The sequence below is a fragment of the Berghia stephanieae genome, chromosome 2, assembly GCF_034508935.2.
Source record: "Berghia stephanieae isolate SIO BIC M18660-M18661 chromosome 2, UCSD_Bste_1.3, whole genome shotgun sequence".
Lineage (NCBI taxonomy): Eukaryota > Metazoa > Mollusca > Gastropoda > Nudibranchia > Aeolidiidae > Berghia > Berghia stephanieae.
In genome coordinates this window covers 41,080,002-41,095,597 of record NC_088361.1, presented here as the reverse complement: position 1 = coordinate 41,095,597, position 15,596 = coordinate 41,080,002, and the positions used below count along the sequence as shown (strand labels likewise).

The 15,596-nt window shown below is 36.6% G+C and overlaps 1 protein-coding gene across 1 annotated transcript in view; it reads right to left on the bottom strand.

Annotated features, from left to right (window-relative positions):
* The window catches only part of LOC144963940 (uncharacterized), a 69,186-nt gene that overhangs the window by 53,180 nt on the left and 410 nt on the right, over positions 1–15,596 (bottom strand). The window contains exons 2-7 of the mRNA XM_078897883.1: positions 13,534–13,795; positions 9,455–9,604; positions 8,073–8,359; positions 7,593–7,655; positions 4,320–4,559; positions 2,271–2,584 (exon numbers count right to left, since the gene is read on the bottom strand). Coding sequence (XP_078754009.1) covers positions 2,271–2,584; positions 4,320–4,559; positions 7,593–7,655; positions 8,073–8,359; positions 9,455–9,604; positions 13,534–13,795 — 1,316 coding nt within the window. The remainder of the gene's footprint in view (positions 1–2,270; positions 2,585–4,319; positions 4,560–7,592; positions 7,656–8,072; positions 8,360–9,454; positions 9,605–13,533; positions 13,796–15,596) is intronic.

Here is a 15,596-nt window from a genome sequence, read left to right as displayed (position 1 = left end):
AGCTGCCAGGCAGAGCTCATGAGATCGTAAACCAATTTGAATATATTTGAGAGGCTCTTATGACGAAGGTGACAGTTGCTTAGACTTGTCCAGATCTATTTCTATTCTCGTGGGTGGATCCTTATTAATTTTCAACGCAAGAAAATTTGATTGTAATTATAGATTATGGTATTTTATATGCAAAGTAAAAAATCTTATGCCTGTGAAAAGTCTACAGCAACTTGTTGATTCTAATAATCGGGTATATAATCAGGAATTTATATATATATATATATATATATATATATATATATATATATATATATATTATATATATATATATATATATATATATATATATATAATGGAGAATAATAATGAAATGTCAAAATACAGATTCCAATCTCCTTGGAGTGATAAAGCAGCCTTTCGGAAGACTGGACTCACACCTTGTGTGCAACGGATCTTTTTGTTTTAGAGTGGTAGCATCTTATTTTTTGGCCTAAATCAATGCTGGTCGTCAATAAATACCATCCGCCCTCGCCCTTTTATGCCCCATACTATGCCACCTTATAAATCAATATGTAACCCCCTAACCTATTTATTGTTAGTCCTCCGAAGTACTGGTTACACACTTCCACTGAGTTTTGAACCGGAAGAAATGAAGGTGTGACGTCAAGACTTTTGGTTCTCATTGAGATGCTGTCTTCAAGAATATTGGTTTTCTTAAGGTTTACTTTTCCATGATATTTATCTCAAATCATGCATTCCAACATTCATGGACTATGTCAAGACCTGATTTAGAAGCACATGGTTGTGGTGTTGAGCAGGCGATTCAATGAGCAAAGCGGCCATACAGTTCATTTTTACTTGGGAATTTCCAGTTTTGTTTCAAGTTCTTACTTTAGTTGTGGCTGTAAGTTATTTTATTTTTGCATACAAAATATGAACACGAATTTGGCGGAATTCCATGGCTGTATAATGCTGAATAAACTTCACAATATTGTCCGGCTATGTGGTCTAGTGGTATGACGCTTTCGGATCGGAAGGTCCTGGGTTCACATCGCTCGGTGCATAGTTGAGTCCTTGGAAACGTCTCTTTACTTACATTCTCTCACCGTACCCAGGTGTAAAATGAACAGCGTTGTCCCAAAACATTGTATTATCGCCTGACAAGCGTCATGTCTCGTCCTACATGTTAAGTGTTGCTGTTGAACAGGGATCGCTTGGAAAGCGCGTTGAGCACGTTTAGTGAATATTGCTCTATAAAAAAGCTCAATTAAAAGAGCTCAATTTAAATCCAATAATGTAAAAGTATATCGTTAGAAACATAATATGACATAATGACTCTATCTACCTAAGATTTACATAACCAAAGGAAACATATTTTATCAAAAATTTTGCAATATATATCAATTTAATTCATTAAAAGTATCCCCAAGAATATTATCAAATTCGTTTAAAAATCAATTTGAAGAGCATACATCTGCATATCTTGCTTTGGCAGTTAGACTATTTCAAAAGAGACATTTTAAACGTAAATGAATGACGACACTAACCAAAAAAGAAAAATTACACTTGAGCTTTTATATAGTGCAATATTCACTAAATGTGTTCATGGTGTTTTACAAGGAGTCACAAGCAAACAGCAAAACGTAACACGTAGGACGAGTCATGTCGCCTGTGAGGCGTTTTACAATTACTAAACATAGTAGACTAACTCGTTGTAACGCATGATATTACGACCTAAACAAAGGATTTAACAATCGTCTGAATCATTCTTATCTAAGTAATGGAATGTTACTCACAACTGAGACAATGCTGTTTCAGTTATTGGCAGAAATTGGGAATGGATGATGAAGAACAACGTTGTGCATTTCGGGACTTTTGAAACTCCGCATTTTACAGCATTTGCTTAAAATATTTTGGGTCTTTTTTTTTTTTTTCTTTTCCTAATTCTTTTTTGGATAAATGGAGCTTATTTATTTATGTTTATTAGTGGAAACACAAAACGTACAACGAATTTCAATCAAGGAAGAGAAACTGCATTAATTAATAGAAGACTCTTAAGAGGCCAAAGAAGAATAAATTGCTATATTCTGGCTTAATGCAAATGAAGGTGATACAGTGTTGTTGTTGGGTTTTTTTGTTGTTGTTTTGTTTTTAAAAGATATTTTTACAATACCTTCTTCCGAATTAGTGGATGATGAATCCTGCATACAGCAGTGGAGAGGATCAGTATATGAATAAACTGTATATGAGGAAACGTGATTAACACTATATATTATAACCAGATGGTTATCGTATTAGACAATGCAACAAATGATGATATCAATGTAACAAGTAATGCATTCATTGTGACACAATTACCGGAGTTGGCATTGCTATTACTCAGGAAATTTTGAACTCTTTCAAAACTTCCGTTGTTTGGAGCGGGGGTAATCTTGAGCAGGTGACAAAGCAAGGGATAGATGTCCACGTTCTGAACGGGGTCCACCTCCACTCCTTTCTTGAAGGATGGACCTGATGCAATGAGTATCGGCTTCATATTCATGAATTTGTTACTGTACCCGTGGTTTCCTTTCATTGGCCAGGTATAGTTAGACTGTGGAAAGACAACGTTGATGAGGGATATACAATGATAAATTCTTTACAAATTGTGAAGCTTTAAAGAGTTGGATTTATTTTTTCCGAGACGTGATAGATAAACAGTTTTACTTCATCCTTTGGACTTATGACATAGGAATTCATCCGAATATCTGGTGCAGGATATGGGGGAGTAAAATGTCTTGATACCTTTCGGATTTACCGTATAGAGTAATGTATACCAAAGAAAAGGAAAGGCAGTCTTCATCTTCAAGAAGAAATGCCATAAAAGTTCCTGTCGCATAATTATCTTAACCCTTAGTCCACGTTCAAAAGAAGTATATTTAGTTACCTAAATAAGGCACGCATCGGGACCATTCAATGCAGAGAAGCAAATAAAAATCGATTTAAAGAATAATAGTCTTTAAACGGTCATAGTATAAAGCAGAAAGCTAGAAATTCTCGAACCAAGAAGTGTCAGCTGTCATTATTTTTTTATTTATTTCAATTCATAAGTCTTTAAAACGTGTTATTACAATATTTGATAAAATGAAAAGAAGAATTATGTTTTACAGTTGGAGTAATTGAGGTAACACGGGATAGCAACATGTGGAAAGTATCTTTTTCATTGGCAAGCAAATATCAAGTATGTGTACGTACAATTCAGGTATCTTTGCAAGTAAAGCCCTTAAGTCATGTTTGAACTAAAAGTAAATCAAAGAAAATCTTAGTTTCGAAAGGCCTTTTTCCTCAGTAGTAGTAATAGTAGTAGTAGTAGTAGTAGTAGTAGTAGTAGTAGTAGTAGTAGTAGTAGTAGTAGTAGTAGTAGTAATAGTAGTAGCAGTAGTGGTAGTAGTAGTAGTAGTAGTAGTGGTAGTAGTAGTAGTAGTAGTAGAAGTAGTAATAGTAGTAGTAGTAGTAGTAGTAGTAGTAGCAGTAGTAGTAGTAGTATGTAGTAGTAGTAGTAGTAGTAGTAGTAGTAGTAGTAGTAGTTGTAGTAGTAGTAGTAGAAGTAGTAGTAGTAGTAGTAGTAGTAGTAGTAGTAGTAGTAGTAGTAGTAACAGTAGTGGTGGTGGTGGTGGTAGTAGTAGTAGTAGTAGTAGTAGTAGTAGTAGTAGTAGTAGTAGTAGTAGTAGTAGTAGTAGTAGTAGAAGTAGTAGTAGTAGTAGTAGTAACAGTAGTGGTGGTGGTGGTAGTAGTAGTAGTAGTAGTAGTAGTAGTAGTAGTAGTAGTAGTAGTAGTAGTAGTAGTAGTAGTAGTAGTAGTAGTAGAAGTGGTAGTAGTAGTAGTAGTAGTAGTAGTAGTAGTAGTAGTAGTAGTAGTAGTAGTAGTTGTTGTTGTTGTTGTTGTTGTTTTTGTATGCGGGTATGTGGTCTGTGCGGCTATGTGATCCTGTAGTATGACACTCTCTTTCGAATCGGAGGGTCCTGGGTTCGAGCCTTGCTCAGCGCATTGTTGAATCCTTAGAAAATCTCTTTACTCATATTCTCTCATCGTGCTCAGGTGTAAAATGAGTACCTGTACGTTAGCAGCGTTGTCTCTACCGGAAAAAAATAGTAATATCGCCAAACAGGCGTCATGTCTCGATCTACATGTTATGTATTCCTGTTGGCCAGGGGCCCCTTGTAAAGCGTTTAGTGGATATTGCGCTATATATAAAAAAGCTCAAAGATCAAGTATTGTTGGTGGTGGTGGTAGTAGTATGAATTTAAAACAGCCGAAGCTTGTCAATGTGTGCCTTCTCAAAGACTCACCCTTCTAACTTCCCATCCTTCATCAGCCACAGCTACAACTGGCATCACACGTCGATGGTTTTTGTAGTGATATTCCTCAGGAATGTCTTCTTTCAGATAGACGGTCATGTGATCAATTCCTGACAAGGCATCGACCAATTCCTTTGCCTTTCCTTCCTGCGGTATCAAATTTGCAACAGCACCTCCTCCGACAACTCTCTTGAGTAAAGTACTGTTAACCAAATCTGATAGGACGATAAGCTGCAATACAGAAAAAAAAACCCAAAAAAAAAACAAAAATAAAAACAAAAACAAAAAACAAACAAACAAAGGGAACATCAGTGTACTGCCAAATTACCGTTTTCAATCTCCTTGAAAGTGTGAAACCTGTCCTGCTAAGAATTGGATGCATACCTGGTACATCTGATCTTTTGGTTTCAAAGTCATGGCATCTTATTTTCTAGTCTAAATAAATGCTGGTCATCAATAAAGATCATCCATCTTCGCTCTGTTACGCCCCGTAATAATAGAATCTGCTAAACATTGTTCACTTTATTCCCTTTATTCGTCCCTAAGGAAAAATTCTTCATTAGGGTCTAGTCCAATGGAAGACTGGAATAACCTAGGCGTAAGCCACAGTGCAGCGCCGCAAACTGAGCTAAGGCTAAGCGACTTGCTCCAGGCGGATAGTCGAACTCAGTACCTTTCGGGTACGAAGCAAAGACCATAGCACTGAGTCACGCTGTCCATGCTACTAAAAATATTATGTCACCTTATGATTCAATAAGTAACTCACTCATTGTCAATTCTTTGTCTTGAGGACTGTTTTCACACTTCCAATGAGTTTTGAAACGGAACAGAAATAGATATGACGTCAAGATGCCCAGATGAATACAGTTTTCATCATTGCTAACGAATAGATAGCTCAGACTAATCGAGATGTGTTGATAGTGCCATAGATAGACCACAGTAATACCCAAAAATGTAAAGCGCAATCGTTACTCTAATGTTCATGATATACTCGTAGATTACGGATTTACAATAGTTTCCTGGCCTACATTACCCAAAACAAAACTAATTAAGATTCAACAAGATACGAGCTGCATAAATTGTTATTCCTTTAGAGATAACCTAGAACAGAAGCGCAGATTTCAATAGATATATTTCATCTAATTTGCTTTTATTATTGAGCTTTATCTAGAGCAATATCCACTAAATGTGCTCAAAGCGCTTTACAAGCGGTCCATGGTCAACAGCAACATTTAACATGTAGGACGGGAGATGACGCCTGTTAGGCGATATTACAATTTTTCGGACAAAGACAACGCTGTTAACGGCCAGGTACTCATTTTACACCTGAGTATGGTGAGAGAATGTGAGTAAAGAGCCTTTTTCAAGGACTCAACTATGCGCCGAGCGCGAGGCTCGAACCCAGGACCTTCCGATCTGAAAACGAGTGTCATACCACTAGACCACATAGCCTTTTGCTTCTGGGATCTGAAAAAAGTGTGTATGAAGCAGTGCCAGACATAGCCGAGATAAAATCACAAGAAAATAAAACATTCCTGAATTTTTCTCTAAGCTTGATCTGACAATATTTCATGCTCACTTTTCAGACAGTTATCTTACAATCAGTGCCTACTCCCTAATTTGTCCCTTTGATACTTCAGCGACAACGAAACGATTACTAAAATTGTCCTGACATTTGTGATTTGCGTGGTGAAAAGAGGTAATTACTGATTGGTGTAAGACAATTATCGGCTCAGTGCCAGGATCGTTGTGTTATCATTGACCTTTCACAGACAATTATATTATATGATTTAGAGGATGATGAAAGAGCAGTTTTTTGGGCGGGGGGGGGGGGGTGTTTGTTTTGTTGTTGTTGGGTTTTTTGGTCCCTTATTTAATTATCGTTTTGTAATCTTCTATTTTCTTTCTCGTGATAAAATATTTGAGAATTCTGGAATAGTTTGCTTACCGTTTAATATGCGACTTTGACACAAGATTAGTTACTTAAAAGCTAACGATATCTTTTGGGGATCTCGATAGTTCATTTTGGTAATTTGGAAGCTAGCTCTGTTAGATCCGGCGAGGAGTACCTTGCAATATACTGGCGACCTATCTTAAGGGTAGCAAACATTTGCTATTGCCCGTTTTATGTTATAGATACCGGGATATCCTCAGGCTCCAGGGGCTTAATGGCTTTGGAGGACAATCATTTTTTACGTTATCTTTTGCGGGGGGAGAAGTGGCCGAGTGGTTAATGCATTGTACTGTTACCCGGAAGGTCCCGGGTTGGAGCCCGGCTTCAGGCACTTTCGTTTTTTTTCCTTGGGCAAAATTATTAACCCCCAATTTGCTCACATTTGACAACATGGGTGATTCCTGTTGACACCAGACATCCTGTTTGATGGATTATCTATATTCCTTCATGGAATGCCTAGGCGACTGGATCTTATAGATCTTAAGAATATATTAATGTCAACCGAATCATACAAATCTTTACGTGATTGAATAATACTTTTTTCAGAAGTTCAACCGCAAGTACAAATTTGGCAACTTATGTTAGCAAAGATAGTAAGAAAATAACAGTAAAACTCTAATATTATAATAACGATATACTAATAATGCTTGCAACCTTTTTGATGGAATATGGTGAGAGATTACTAAAACCTTAATAGCTGACAAAACATCTGTAGTTTGACGTCAACTCCGGCATGCCGAAAAATGTGCGGCCATAAATTCGGTTGAGAGGTTAGTAAAACAAAACGAAGAGCACCGGGGGGAGGGGGGGGGGGGGGGGGGGGGGGGGGGGGGGGGGGGGTTTGCGTCAGAGTCACTTTTCAATTATGGATGAGGTGTGAAAACATATTTATATTTAAATTATCTTTCCGAGAGTGTTATACTTGTTTAGCATTTTCGATAATAGAATGTATCTATATTGTAAAACATTAATTTTAAAAATTGAGTTCATATCTTTGTATTTACATTTGAAACGTAAGATGTAAAATACCAAATGTGACGCTGCATATTTCCCCTGTGTTCTTTGATTAGTTTGACAGAATGTAATAAGCCTAGCCATCTCTCAGAATTACAAAAAAAAACCCACAAAAAAACAAACAATAATCAGTATCATAATCATCATCATCATCATCATCATCATCATCATCATCATCATCATCATCATCATCATCATCATCATTATCATCATCATCATTATCGACATCATCATTATCATCATCATCAGCATCATGAACAAAAAGCAACAAAATTAAATTATGGTTTCAATCTTACCCTATTATTCTGGTCAATAGTGGTCATACCGTGGTCACTTGTCAGAATAAAGTCAACCTTGTCCTGTTTTAAAATACAGTGAAAAATTTGACCATTGATGGTACTTTTAATGATAATAAATATGTGATTTTCTACGAAATGAAGTTTACAAGAAAGACGATGATGATGATGACGATGAAAATGAGGAAGAGGAGGAGGATGAGCAAGAGGTGGGGGAAGAAGAGGAGGAGGAGAAGTAGGAGGAGGAGGAAGATTATGAGGAGGAAGAAAAGGAAGATTGATTGAAGCAAAGATGACTAGCTCTGGCATCAGAAATTCGTTTTCAAGAAGTTTTATTGAATTAAAAATCTCAGAATGAAGTCGAAAATTCGTAGTTCTACGGAATTTTCGTAGCAGTAGACAGATCTGCCCAATATATTTGAATTATACTGCAATTGCTTTTCTTTTACTATGCTAACTTTTCATACCAAATAAGTATACCTTGAGATTTGCATTCTCGAGACTCAACATAAAATAACCCAAAAGTTCATCCATTTTTTGTATAACTTTAGCCATCTCTGGATGATCTGGTCCGTGAAGATGTCCGCTGTGGTCAGGTTCATCGAAATAGATGACACCCAAGTCAACATCTTGTCCCACCAGCCAGCTATTAATGAGTGTATCAATACGTTCACGATAAGGGATTCCCCCGTCATAAGATCTTGATCTCCACTCTGCAGGATTTCGTCCGCCTATCTTAGTCTCACTTCCTGGCCAAAAATAGGTCCCTGTAATGTAGGGTACATATTTGAGTTTCAATGTTCGTTTGTTAATATAAAATTTCTGGTTTCTAAATAACTCAATCTCTAAGTAATGACATATTAGATTTGATGGTAGATTTGTTCCTAGTTTATTGTTATGTAATATTAAACATGATATAACGAATGATGGCAGACAGTACTTTTTCACTTTTGCTACTACATTCAAACTCAGAATAATAAACGAATTTGTTAACTTGATTTTGAAATCCTTCTTGTGTCTGTATTATCACACACACTGACTGTAAATCGATGCCGGCTGTTATATTATAGTCATTTTTGCATTATTTTGATTTCCTGAATGTATGTATATCACAGAGATTGTTGCTTAAAGAAATAATTTATTTCATCCCCCTTTTAACATGTTTATGTGATTTAAATTGTAACATAGCATCAAGTAAATGTTTGTACTAAAAAAGTATAATACGATTACTACTGTCTTATCAAACAGCTAATGGTCAACTATGCCGTTGTCACTATCAGACAATAGTTTTATTCGATAGGCAAGATTCTGATCAAGGAACCCGTGGTTTGATATAAAATATAACCTTACCTCGTCCTTTAAATGTCGATCGATTAAAGTGACCCTCATCGTGTCAAAACCTCTCAAATTTTCAATACCAGGTTTGAGAGTTTTTAACAAAATGGGGGTCATTTTAATCAATCGATATTTGAAGAATGTGCGGCTATGTGGTCGTGTGCTATGACACGCGCTTTTGGATCGAAAGGTCCTGGGTTCTAGCCTCGCTCAGCGCATATTTGAGTCTTTGTAAAAGGCTCTTTACTCACATTCTCTCACCTATAACGGTGTAAAATGAGTACCTGGTAGTTAACAGCCTTGTCTCTGTCGGGAAAAAAATGTAATATCACCTAACAGGCGTCATGTCTGGTTCTAAATGTTACGTGTTGATGTTGGTCAGGAACCTTTTGTAAAGCGCTTTGAGCAAGTTTAGTGGATATTGCTCAATATAAAAGCTAAAATTTAAAGAATTGAATTTTCTGGTCAAAATATTTTTAATTTGTTTTTGTTTTCAGAGTACAGTCGCTTACTTCCGGGAGTCTTACCAACATTTAGTCTTGATTTCACGGCGTTCACCCAAATAGGTTCAGCACCGTCCCACCATCGTGTTTCCGAATTGCCCATATGAAATGTGGCGTTAAAGACTGGGTCAAACATTGTATTGTCCACAATGCCATGAGATTCTTCATACCTCCCTGGAGATGAAACAAATTCATAGATCATAATAATAATAATAATAATAATAATAATAATAATAATAATACACATTTATATAGCGCTCATTCTCGTGTAAACACAAGCTCTGGGCACTTTACAATATAAATATCAATTTTAAGTGAAAAAAATAATAACAACAATAATAATTCATAGCCAAATCAAGGATTCATATAGAGTCAAGAAAAACAAATACAGTAAAAATGTGTCTTGAGATTCTTTTTAAAAGTAGGCAAAGACTTGCACTCCCTCAGACCACGTGGCAGTTCATTCCAAATCTTGGGGCCGAAACAAGCAAACGATCTATCACCAAATTTTGTTCTTGATCTTTTTTCCGAAATTTTCGTTTGGTCATTACATGATCTTAAAGTGTAATTTTCAAATTTACACATGACCACGTGATCTGTGAGATATGCCGGTCCTATACCAGCCAAACACTTATAAACAAGACACGCTGCTTTGTAATATGTGCGCTTTTCAATGGGCAACCAATGGAGAGATGCCAACAAAGGGGTTGCATGATCAAATTTTTTTTTGCCAAAAACTAATCTTGCTGCACTGTTTTGCAGCAGTTGTAATTGTTTAATAGAAGCCTGAGGCAAGTTGACAAGCAGCGAGTTACAATAATCTAGTTTCGAAAAAATGAGGGAAACAACCAATGTTTTACATGTTCCAATTGCAATATACTGACGGATCGAACTGATTTTCTTCAATTGAAAGTATAAAGATTTACAGAGAGCAGAAATGTGAGCTGACATTCTCATTTCTGAATCAAAATAGACACCCAAATTTTTCACAGTCTTTGAAACTTTGATCTTTTCACCCCCAATCGATACCTCAAGACCATCATTCACCTTCAACTGCCCTCTATTTCCCACAATCATCACTTCTGTTTTTGACTCATTCATTTTCAACTTGTTTGCATCCATCCACTCTTTCACATCCGTCACACATTCTTCCACACGTTTCACAATATTTTCGAGATTTTTAGTTTTATCAGTAGCATAAAGTTGCGTATCATCTGCATAGAGATGATAGCGCAGCCCATGACCAGTGATGACATTAGATAATGGAGAAGTATACAAAACAAAAAGAATTGGACCCAAAACAGAGCCTTGAGGAACACCAAAAGACAATGCATGTTGACGAGAAAGTTTATCTAAAATCATAACCTGTTGCTTTCTGCCATCTAAATAAGATTCAAACCACTGCAAGACAGTCCCAGACAAGCCAAAAGTTATATTAAGTCGTTTAATGAGAATACCGTGATCAATAGTATCAAACGCCGCCGAAAGGTCTAACAATGTCAGAAGAGAAACAGAACCTTTATCTAAAACATCAAGCAAATCACTCGCAACACAGCAAGAGCAGTTTCTGTGCTGTGGTAAGAACGATAAGCTGACTGAAATTTTTCCCATAGATTGTTTTCATGGAGGTGTTGTGAAAGACGTCTGAGTACAACTTTTTCAAGGATTTTAGAAAGAAATGGCAGATTTGAGACGGGACGGTAGTTACTAAGGTCATTTACATCGAGATTTTGCTTTTTTATGAGAGGCTTTACAATTGCATGTTTATAGATATCTGGGACTTGTCCTGAGATAAGTGACTGATTTATAATATAAGTTATGCAAGGTATCAATTCAGGAAGACATAATTTCAAAATATTAGTTGGTAAAGGATCTAAATCACATGACTTCGAGGAAGATGAAAAAAATTATTTTAGAAATCTCTTCTTCAGTTGTTTCTTTAAAACAGGAGAATCCCTGTGAACCCGAAAAAGGGTGGAAATTTATATCTTCATTTTGCACGAGGTCCAAATTGTTCCGAATTTTCGATATTTTTCCCGAAAAGAAATCTGAAAATGCATCCGGCTGCTTTTCTACCGGGATATTAGTGGGTAGACACATGCCCTTTTCTTCCCCTAAAAGTTCCTTTGAAACAGAGAAAAATTCCTTAGTGTCCCTCACTGATGACAGTTTCGTGTTATAATAGTTTCTTTTTGCTTTTTTGCAGGTGGTTTTATACTTATGCTTTTTTGCTATATATATCAGCCGGTCAATCTCAAGGCCCGATTTTCTCCACGATGCCTCTGCATTCCTTTTTTCCCTTTTGGCAGTTTTTTCACTCTGGTTAAACCACGGAGACGGTTTCCTGGAATTTATTATTCTAGTTGTCTTTGGCGCATGCCTGTCGATGACGTTGCGCAGTACCTCATCCGTTTTCTGTGCTGATGGTATATTCATTCTTCCTAGTTCCTCTGACAGATTGTTTTTGAAGGAACTAATGTCTATTCTTTTAGTATCCCTAGACACTATCTTGACTTTCTTTGCTTTCTCTTTGATGCATTTGAGAGTTGCCAGAATCAGATTGTGGTCTGAAATTTCTTTTTTGATATTTTTAATTGATTCAACAAGCGAGGGTGTATCAATGATGAACCAGTCCAAGATGTGCCCCAATCTTTGAGTTGGAGAGGTCACTAACTGAGTCAGGCCATGTTCATTCAGCATATTTTTTATAATTTTAACGAGACTATTCTGATCAACATCAAACTGAATATTAAAATCGCCGATAAAAATTTTTCGCTTATTTGATGTGTCTTTTGATACAAAATCTGAAAATTCGTCAGCAAAATCATTCTGTCTCAGTTTGTTCTTTTTGCTTGGGGGTGGTCTGTAGATACAAGTGATTAAAAATGAAATTTGAGGGTAGGTCAATGTGGTTTGGACACACTCGAAACTTTTGAACGAAATTGGCCTGTTTTGTATTTTAGACGAAAGAGTGTGTTTGTATATGATGGCGATACCCCCTCCTGATCGTCCATTTCTTGGGAACGATTCCATCTTGTAGCCGGGAGGTGTCATTTCTTTCATTATAGGGTCATCACCGAACTGACGCAACCATGATTCAGTTATATATAAAATATCGATATCGTGTTGATCTATGACATCGATTATATCGAATGTCTTGTTTCTCGATGACTGTGCGTTAATATGGCCAATACAAATGTTATGATTTCCATGACTTGGTCTTGTGTCATTTGTCAATATTTTTGTTAACGTCTGTGGTGGTCGAGTTGAACGATGACAGTTCACTGGACGTCGCGGGACTGTTGTTTCAATAACATGTTGTTTATATTATATCAAAGTAGACAAGGGTTCATTTATCAAACATCACGAACATGTACTTTAAAGTTCTTGCTTATAAGTTAGATATCTTAAATCATACTTTCCTCAAATAGAACAAAGCTGGGACGTGTTTCACAGAAATGGATGAAAGACGTATTTTGGAGCAGGCAATAATGAAGGACACTCATATAAATTTGTTAGGTGGTCATGGATAGCATACGTGTCGTTTGAAACGGAACCAGGGAAGAAACCGCTTTAAAAAGCGTCTCAAATCACAAAAAGATGTTTATCTCGTCAATGGCATGCGAATTGATTTTGTACAAAAAATATAATTTAGAAATAAAACGAATATATCAGCATGTGATACTTCCGTGATAGGTGACACGTGATATGCGGTACGTAATTTGTAGTGATAACAATTTATTCATTTATGTAAAGGAACGTATCATATATTCATAAATATAACATCCGTCCGTTTATATCAATTTGATGAGAATGGAAAGAGAGAGAGAGAGAGAGAGAGAGAGAGAGAGAGAGAGAGAGAGAGAGAGAGAAAGGCATATACACAAACACACACACACACACACAAAAACGCGGAGAGAGGGAGAGAGGGAGAAACACACACACAAGCACACACACACACACACACACACACACACACCACAAAGATAGTTAGATAGATAGATAGATAGAGAGAGAGAGAGAAAGAAAGAGAGAGAGAGAGAGAGAGAGAGAAGGAAAGAAAGAGAGGGGGGGGGGGAGTTGCTACTCGGGTTTAATCTCACCCGTAACAATTGAGTAATGACAAGGAAAAGTTAGTGTCGAAAAAGTATTGTTCACATAGGGAACTTTCACTCCGGAAGCGATCAGTGCATCAAAGCTGGGCGTGTCTGTCTTGGTAAGATAGTCATACCGGAAGCCATCCATTGACATCAGCACCACCTTTCGGCCATTCAAAAACTTGACTGTGGCGCACTTATAATGTGGCGTAATCCCCAGCAAAATAACTGCTAGTAAAAGGACCTCACTTGAAGGGTACCCTGGTATCTGAAAGCAAATGAACATACACCTTTTTTCAACAGCTAGAACGGAGTGAAAATTCTCCGAAAAACTCATTATAGTTAATTTTTTTTATTATTTGCGTTCCAGAGTGCTCTAACTGACATAATAATAATCTTACAGATCCTGGTGTTTAGAACTCATTCAAGCAAATTTGAACAATAACCCTCCAATAGTTCACAACACAAATTATGAGGTGTTCTCACACGTCGTCTATATTTATAATGAATAACTATCGTACTTAGTTTTGCGCTTATCCATGTAGTTTAACTACCATTCTTCAAGCGATTTCCACTATTTATTTGTCCTGGTGGAGATTGTACAGGCACAATAACCTGTTACGTATTTTTCAATCCAAGCTAGAAACGTCTTTGAGCACAATTACAATGTGGAAACTACATCACCAAATATAGAGAGTGAATGGGGATACCCCTCTCAATCGCGTAATGGCCGGCGCCCCCGTTTCGATCATCCCTTGTACGCAGAGTACCTGACTACGGACTACGGACAGAGATGCATATACGAGATAGAAGTCGGTTTGTACGAATTCAATCCCTCGAGGAGGCGGAAATGATTAGAAATATAGTGGAAGTTAGAAGTTATTCTCCTGACATTGTAACTGACTGAAATAATGTGATTCATCAGAAAAAAAACTTTCTTTTGTTTGTTTGTTTGTTTGTTGTTTTTGGGGGGTTTTTTTGTTTGTTTTTTTTTTTTTTTTTTGTTTCAATTTGTTTGAGTTTCAATGAATCTTTCATTGGCCTAAATATATAATTGACATTCGACCATGGAAATATTATCTATACCGGATGTGTTGCTAATTTCCTCTTTGGAAATATTTTGCCCCCCCCCCCCCCTTTCCGACTCCCCCGGCCATCCATCGTCATTTCCGTTTATTATATATCAGTATCATTACTACTTTGACTACAACATTTACTACCGCTACTACTACTACTACTACTACTACTACTACTACTACTACTACTACTACTACTACTACTACTACTAAAAGTACTTACTGTTCCTTCTGCTGCTGCTGCTGCCACTAATGATTATACTTATACCGACATCCCTTATTTATTATTTTTTGTATTTATTTTCAATTCCATTGTATTTATTTTCTAACAACAGTCTACGCGTTTTTATATTTCACTTTCTAAACTGCATTACACATTTCCTCCCCGCCTCCCCTCTTTTCACTTAATTAATTGCGCACCTTTTAGAAATTTCTAGTATTCTTTTTTAGTTCGTGCTTCCTTATAAAGGAGCATACTATTTCCTGCCAACCAATGTTTTGTTTATTCATCTGTGGTGTTTCATTTATTCTGTTTTGTTGATAAAAGGGGAAACCCGAAACGTTCATTTGGTCATCTTGTATTATAATATGTGGGGTGAATCTTATGCCCAAATGTAAATTTATAGACATTTGTTTTAGAAATGCAAAGTTTGCCCTGTTGATGGCTGATAATTATTCATGACGATGGTAATAAAAGAAGATAAAAGTAGATGAAAGAAGTACGGATAATGAACAAACTTATGTCGTGTCTTGGTTGTTGAGGGATGAAAACGGAAGAACATTTTTTCATTGGTAGTGCCGCACGGGTCTTGCACAACTTATAATAAAAAGAGAATAATAGTACATAATAACAATGTCAAGTTTACGATAATTCTAACATGCCCCTCCCCTGTTTCTCTGTCTTCCTTTTCCTTTTCTTTTTCTTCCTTTGTTTGAATTTTAAGTAACTATTTTTTTTTTTTACCATCCAGATTATCTCGATATAGTACCAGT